At 30.3% G+C, this 8353-nt stretch overlaps 1 protein-coding gene across 1 annotated transcript; it reads left to right on the forward strand.

Annotated features, from left to right (window-relative positions):
- The first annotated feature begins 2545 nt into the window (after positions 1-2545).
- On the forward strand, positions 2546-7910 carry LOC139844983 (protein trichome birefringence-like 39). The gene is made up of 5 exons (XM_071835204.1): positions 2546-2661; positions 2834-3008; positions 6701-6876; positions 6990-7148; positions 7359-7910. Exons 2-5 carry the CDS (start codon positions 2880-2882, stop codon positions 7648-7650), a joined length of 756 nt encoding a protein of 251 aa, XP_071691305.1. The 5' UTR covers positions 2546-2661; positions 2834-2879; the 3' UTR covers positions 7651-7910.
- Positions 7911-8353: the final 443 nt, after the last annotated feature.

Here is an 8353-nt window from a genome sequence, read left to right on the forward strand (position 1 = left end):
AGTGTCTTTTTAAATGTTCATATTTTCATGTGATCTTAATGTTTGAATAGAAAATTTCATATAAACGAAAAAATAAAAATAAAAATTTACTTCCTCATTCTCCAAAGTGTTTATCTCTTGATGATGACCCTCGATATATATAATACGATGGATTTTTTCATTTCTTAACTATAGTATCAGTGGTTATTACAGGATCAGAACTGGATGGGGTCACGAAACTTCTTCCAAGTACTAATTATATTTAAATTTTATTTTAGTGGTTGTTTACCTTCAAAAAACTACAAATTCGAAAAATAAATGTGATCCGAGTAGTTAAATTTAGTGGTGCTTTATAGAATTGAAACGAAAAACTTATAAATTTGAAAAACATATGGGGTTCTGTAGTTAAATTTAGTAGCGTCTTATACAATTTAAAGAGTATTCTATACGTAAAGTTTTTACATTAGTGATGACCCATGACCTCACAGATTCTAACCTAAACTCGCCTTTGTATAGTATATTCTACCATTCCATTTGAAAATATTCTCGCCGTCTCAATCTGTTGTCCACTATTATTCCTTTTTATAATGACTTAAATTAAATGTTCTAAAAATGAAAAGAATAATGTGATAAAGTTCTTTTTTGACTTTACTTTATACATATAAGACAAAAAGATAAGTAAGATGTAAAATCGAAAAATAAACAAAAGTTACATGTGACAATCATTTACTTAAACTGTATGTTTTTTGTTTAGGGGTAATAAATTTGGGACGAAGAGAGTAACTGTTTCATTCTAACATTTATTTATTTTTTCAATTTTGATTTTATTTTTTTTAATTATAAATTTATAATAAATAATAATCATAATATTTGAGAAAGATTATATGAGTGAAGTGAGTTACAAATGTATATTCATTGACATACTGGGTAAACTTTATCAAGTATTGTTGTATATAACAAAAATAAAATATTTGAAAGTCAAAGTTGAATACAGAAAAATTTCAAAATTTAAATAAATTTTAAGACATATAAGGTTATTATTTTCTTTCTGAATAATTTAATTTATAATCAAATTTAATAATAATACAAATACAAACTTATCATATATTAAATCAGTCTAAATTAACACATCGTAATTTGATGGCATGGGCGGATTTACTTTAGTATCAGTGGTAGCACGCATTATTACTGAAATACGCAATCTAGTGAAAAAAATTTGTGTTTTTAACTAATGACAACACTGGATAAAATAATTTTTTGTGTGACAATATTTAATAGTGTAAATTTTTTGAAAATTTGGCAAGCAGTTAAATGATTATGTGCATACTTAATTTGGAAGAATATAAATGAGATGGTTTTTCGGGGCAAAAGTTGGAATCCACCGGTAGCTCTGAACGAGATACAAGTTAAAGCTTTTGATTGGATCTCTAAAAGATTGAAGAAACGGAAAATTGTTTGGCTCTCGTGGATAAACGACCCTAGTTGTTATTTAAAGCTAATGTAATGGTTTGTATCTAGTCTCGAGTATAATTGTCTCGTGTCTTAATTCTTTGGGGTTTGGTTTGCTACCTTTGCAAACCTTTGCACCCATTGTATTTTGTATTCTCTGCAAACCTTGAAGTTGCTTGCCCATGTTTTGTATCTTCTTGTTTGATTAATATTATATTTCTTGCTTTTCAAAAAATAAAAAATAATGTAAATCTTTTGAGTTTTTAAGTAGTGACTAGTGAGTACCGACACCCATAACTAGGTTTCTTAGGGTGCTCCCAATAGTGAAGTTTCTCCTTTCTCAGGATTAGTCACTACATCAACGTCACATCAGCACATACTTCTCAGGACTAGCCTAGAAGCAAACACTAACAACAATGACATACTTCCTTAAATAAATTAGGACCCACTATATTAATTAATTAATTAATTAAATGTACAACTAAAGAAGCAAAATGTACCACACAATATAACATAATTCTCCGTCCACGAATATGATTGAAATAGACATGGATAAAGACTAAAGGCTGGATTAGAGGCTAGATTATTTGCTCCTAATGGAATGCTCGAGAACTAAGAGGAGGACGGTTTAAAAGACATAACCGTTGAAACCACCCTTACACCACTAGACTATTAATTCACCTCTCCAACTCGAAATTTACCCATTAAACCATCACCTAAAAATCTGCAACAAATTCCATTAGTCTATATACTTACATACCATCACGTATATTTAATTATTCCTTTTTAGTTACGAGCCATTTATTATTATTTATTATCACGTTATTAAATTAAATTAAACAGCAGACTTGATCCCCTTTCTCCCCTGCTTTTTTGCTCACTCACTATATATACATAAACACATCCAATCGTACAACACCACCAATTTGGATCGAAAATCAAGAAACAAATAATGGGATCGTCCTCATTATCATCATCATTGTTATTATTTTTAAAATTATTATACTTGTCTTTATTCTTTTACCAGATAAATGCCACTTCTTTTCTGAATTCTTCAAAAGCCACTTCTTGCAACTTATTCAAAGGCAAATGGGTCTATGATCCATCTTACCCTCTTTACAACCCTGCTACTTGTCCTTTTATAGATCCGGAATTCAATTGTGTCAAATACGGTAGACCCGATAAATCGTATCTTAAGTACAGGTGGCAGCCTTTCGGCTGCAACGTTCCAAGGTTCGTGCTACATTAACCTTTTAATAGTCATGTATGTATTGCGGGTGCATATTATTTAATATGCACCCGTTAATACTGAACATGGTCAAATCAGAAATTTGACATTTGACCATGTTCGGTGACTGTCTGATTTGTTTTGGTCAAGTTTATGAGAGAAATTTTGTTTGTGTAGATTTAATGGCGCACAGTTTTTACTAAAATGGAGGGGGAAGAAGATTATGTTCGTTGGTGATTCGTTGAGTTTTAATATGTGGATCTCATTGAGTTGTATGATTCATTCATGGGTACCAAATGCAAAGTATACGCTTGTTAAAACTGGAAATGTTCTTACTGATCTTACTTTTCTGGTTAGTTTACTTCCTCCTTTTTATTTTTATTTTATTAATTAATTATTTATTTATTTTTTTTTGAAAATCAAAGAAATTTTATTAATTGTATTTATTTCTTGTGGTCAATTACAATTACAATTATTATCAATCCAACCACCTTCCACTTTTATCTTTGTTGGAGTATTGTTTTTTTATTTCTCCTTTTGGTCCAGGTTCAAATCATTAAAAACTTCTTTTGATAAAATAAAGCAACGCAAATTTGAATATTAAAGCTTTAATCATTCTAGCTGTTTTTGGCATATTCAGGCTGGTAAAGAACTTAAGATGACCACATGTGCTTCTTAAAATCAACATTATAGAAAATTTCTTATTTGTTAATAGTAATTTTTTAAAACTTTTGTTATTATTAATTATGAAATAATTGAGTAAAATAATTTCCTTTCCTAAGTAAGTAAACGTATTTGAGTTCATTTTAACTAGGTTATTCATTTTAACTAGGTTATTAAGTACAACATATTTAACCAATCTACCATTAGATATAACTTTCGGTAAAATTATTCTTGAGGTTAATAAATCATTGTGGTTACCACAATTGAATATACATTCATGTTTACCAACGAGCTTATAGTTTAGCGGGCGAGGAATCTTTAAATCAAAAAGGTTGGAAGTTCAAGTCCTCTCATGAACATATTGGTGAATTATTCATGTGCTGACTATTATTACGTAGTATAATTTTTTTTACTTAGTAAAAACGGACCGTATAACTTATGTCGAACAATGATTGCTTGAAAGTGGTGCACGCCTTTAGTGTCCCTTTGTCTACGGTAGCTGCAAAAGCAATTGTCTTTTTTTTTTTTTTTTAAAAATTATTTAAAGATCTTACGTAATTGATACAGTACTAGTAAACCGTGCTTCGGTTATAGTGAAACAAATGTCTTTTTTTTTTTCTTTTTCTTTTAATTTCAGGAGCTTACGTTAATCATAGTAGTATATATATAGTATAGTATTTCACTATGAGGTTTGGATCTATCCACCACTTAGAATCGGTAAATACACTACACGTTTACTTTTTTGGAATTGAGTATTTGTATTGTAGTTGTTATATTTGTATTGTATAAATATTTAATGGACATATGTGGTAGAATATCAATTTGAGTGAATAAATCATTATCCTTTCACTTTTACTATTACAGTATAAAAGTAAAATTTTTAAAACCTCTTTAAAAGCCACAACACCTCCTAAGTTTTGGCTAAATGCCTAAATACATAAACATACATTACAAATCTACACTTTTTCCATTTAAATTTATATAAGTAACTTTTAAAATATAAATATAAAATATTGATTAAAGTAACTAGCTTGTACCAAACTACTTATAAATGTAGCGGTAAATATTGACCAAACTATTAACTAACCAATAAGTTATTTACTTTTTCGTATTTAAACAATCGGACATGCACATTTGTTTTTGCATTGAAAGAAAAACCACATATTTTAAAATTAACTACCATCAAACAACTCAATGCATTATTCGTTTATACAGTAATAAATTAAATTCTTAATGACAGAGCTAAAGGTTGTTTTGGTTGACCTTTACATCCTACGTACATATGATAGCTCAAGAGTCGAACATTGAAATCTAGAATTGAGTTTGTGTCAAGTCAAAATTTGTAATCATCTTGTTGATGAGCAAAAGTATTTAATATTCGATCAATCGCAAAAAGAAAGTAATACAAAACCAAACTTAATCGTAGTACGTAAGTTAACTATTATTATACGAATAAGAGTAAAATATAGAAGTCACGAAAATATCAATTATAAAATATTATAATTATAATGTAACTCGAGAAACTTTGTCCTAGGAGAGGAATGAGTAATATTCGAAAAAGCACATTAGTTAAGGTATGTCGAGAAAGCACCTCAGTTGAAAAATATATTTTCTTCCTTCATACCTAATAAATTTAACTTTCCACCAATTAAAGCATGTCGTATTTATTTATTTCGATTAAAGCACAGTGTTCATTAACCAACCACTATACGCTCCTTGAATTGCTGCTTAATTTTCCAATCATCTTCTTGTCCTTTTTTTTTTTTTTTTCAAACGAGTTAGAAGTCACTTACGAAAGTTCGAACTTAATGTCATAATCCTAGATCATGAGCCTGTACTCCTAGGGTTGGGAATAGATGGTAGAGGCGGGAAACCCCTTACCCATCCACTAGATCATTTCTTGGTATGAATATTACAATCCTACTGCTCGTCAAAAAGAAACTTTAGGGTAAATTCAAACTCAGATATATGTATATAATAATAAAATAATTTAGTACAAGTAATTTGTTAAAAAAATATCATGAATACAGCATAATCATCTAGAAAAATCCAGCGTAAGTGTTCATCTTATTATTTTTTTAAAATCATGTTTTGTTTCGTTTTTTTTATAAAAACAACAGAAACAAAAATCAGTGTACAATCAAATGGTGAACTAATTTAGCGAATTTATTAAAAATTAAATGAAAATATCATCATCCTAAAAATTAAGTTGGAAATTGAATAGGAAGGCTGTCCCAATGAAGCATAGGTTTATATACATCACGTGACTCGCATGTGGAAGTGGAATGACTCAACGGAAGCAGATGTAGTAGTAGATGTACTGCACTAATTTATACCCAATTTTGGCATTTATTCCCAAACCTGACGAGTTACGCTACCACCAATTAACATTCGATTATTTTTTAATACTTCATGTGTCATTAAATGATAGGTAAATAATGAAAATACTTCATGTTATTCTTTTTTAATAAGGATGGTGATATCTACATAATCATTTGTGTTATGCATGCAACTAATCATATTTTACAATGTTGTACTGTATAATACTGTAAAACATGATTAGTTGTGTACATATCACTTTCCAAAATAAAACTAGAAACAAACGAGTGACATTCAAACAAAACGACACTAAGCGACATTCAAACAAAATCGTTCGAATGGATATCCAAGCGTGCAAAGAAGACCAAATTGGAATGGATCCAATGGCTTTTAAACCCATCTTGCTTCGATGACCATGGTTGATTGTTTTATATATTGCCATTTATGTTTCCTTGTTAGTGTTTGATTAGTATAGCTTCTGTATTTAACTGGTATGCTCTTCGCATGCTAAGTCCTTCCATGTACTGTTTTTGATTTTAAATAAAATCACTTCTTTGCCTTTCCAAAAAAAAAAAAAAAAAAAAAAAAGAAGAAACAAACGAGTGAAAAATATATGTCATGATGTTACACGGAGTATGTAGATTAGGCATTGAATTAGAGATATATTATTAGGCACATTTAGCAAAATTCTTTATTGCTATTCGATGTTGCCAGCTCCTTATGTATTTCTTTATTGTTAATGTTAAAGAGAGTAACTTATATGCGTGGAGTAGTTATCCAGTCGATATTATTGTATTATAGTTATTTTGGTAGTATTGTGTAGGTGTTTTGGCGTTGTTTCTGTTTCCGGGGCCCTTTAGTTCCCCTCCTCCCTCTCTTTGTATTTGCCTCTTTTGGCATGTCCCTTGCGGGCCTCATTAATGAAATATCAGCTTTCAAAAAAAAAAAAATGTTAAAGAGAGTAACAAATCAAAAAACTTCTTGCCTTAAACATCAACTAATTTAATTAACTTGATAATTTATCAACATATTATTAACATATGGTGTTGTTTTTGTTACCAGGATTACGGTTTAAAATTGTCGATATATCGTACAACAACCATAGTTGACCTTGTGAATGAAAACGGAGCTCGAGTATTAAAATTAGACTCGATTCGGCAAGGAAATGCATGGAAGGGAAAGGATATGCTCATTTTTAACTCATGGCATTGGTGGGCTCACACTGGTCGTGACCAACCGTAAGACCATTAAGTATATAATCATAAAGGGTCATAAACTATGTTTTAAATGTATTACTGTACATCATACTTTGTATATGATTGTATATAACTTGCATAAAATTGTATTGTAGATGGGATTACATGAGCGAAGGAGGAAAATTGTACAAAGACATGAACAGACTTGTAGCATACTATAAAGGGATGACAACGTGGTCGAGATGGGTCAATCGCTTTGTTGACCCTTCGAAAACAAAAGTATTTTTTCAAGGCATTTCCCCTGTCCATTATGAGTATGCACGCTTTTCCACCCTAAATCTATCTTACAAATTTAAATTTATTATCATAACAGATATACCTATAGCAAACAAGGTCGTCGATCCTTCAAACGAGAGACTAGTGTGGAAATTTAACATAGTGAAGGATGAAAAGTGTAAATTTCAAACAAAATGTTCTTTCACTCTTATATGCTAACTACTTATTGTTTGATGTAAATTAAATAGGGGAAAGGAATGGAATGAACCAACAAATTCTTGTAAGAGCGAAACTCAACCATTCTTCGGTTTAAGGTATCCCGCAGGCACACCAATGGCGTCGGTTGTACTTAATAAAGTCATGGCTCGACTTAAAAAACCAGTATACATGCTAGACATCACCACACTTTCGCAATATCGAAAGGATGCGCACCCAATATACTATAGTGGCAACCACATTGGTCTAGATTGTAGTCATTGGTGTCTACCTGGTTTGCCAGATACTTGGAACATACTTCTAAATGCAGCTCTCTCCGGTTAAGTTAAAGAGACTAATTACTTGCAAGTAGAATTGCTTAGCATACGAACAAATAATACATAACGCCCTTGAACTAGCATAACATGTTTGTATGACACAAACATGGTATGATAGTTTTGGATGACGTATTATTTGTTTGTTTACTTGGGATTCTTTGAGTTTAGTGTGATTTATTGTTGATTATTAGTCATAGTCTCAATGGCTTCTTCATTAGTTAACCGTTTTATACATATTGTTTCTTAATTGATGGTCAAATAAAGTAAGCTCACTAATGATTCAATTGTAAAGCTTCATATTTTATTGTAGCTATATTTTATGATAAAGTATTACTCTGTATATTGAGTTATATTTATATTCTTGATTATTGCATTTTTTGTTCTTATGCTATTTTAATGTATGAATATTCATCTCTGCAGACTTGCAATCGATTTCTGTTCAAAGGTGTCCTGGTATTTTTATTTTTAGTAGTATAATTTTGGAGTAAGTAGCAGATGTAGGCCAATTGCTATTCCTATATTTGTGATCAATAAACAAATACTTACTATCAAAGTTTCATACATTGGTGGTAATAATACCACTCTCAATCATAACGTCCTCTCTCATCAAGACAAACTGTTATATCATCGTCATATCAACATGTTTGCTCTATTCCTTCCTAGAACAGATTAACTTTTATCCATGACATACTTCTTTACCATCACATGGA

Source organism: Rutidosis leptorrhynchoides, chromosome 4 (genome assembly GCF_046630445.1).
Source record: "Rutidosis leptorrhynchoides isolate AG116_Rl617_1_P2 chromosome 4, CSIRO_AGI_Rlap_v1, whole genome shotgun sequence".
In the NCBI taxonomy this organism is placed as follows: domain Eukaryota; kingdom Viridiplantae; phylum Streptophyta; class Magnoliopsida; order Asterales; family Asteraceae; genus Rutidosis; species Rutidosis leptorrhynchoides.

Coding starts and splice junctions, on each gene's coding strand:
- LOC139844983 (XM_071835204.1), top strand. CDS start 2,880: ATGTTCGTTGGTGATTCGTTGAGTTTTAATATGTGGATCTCATTGAGT. Junction 3,009..6,700: donor TTACTGATCTTACTTTTCTG/GTTAGTTTACTT, acceptor TTTTGTTACCAG/GATTACGGTTTAAAATTGTC. Junction 6,877..6,989: donor CACACTGGTCGTGACCAACC/GTAAGACCATTA, acceptor ATTGTATTGTAG/ATGGGATTACATGAGCGAAG.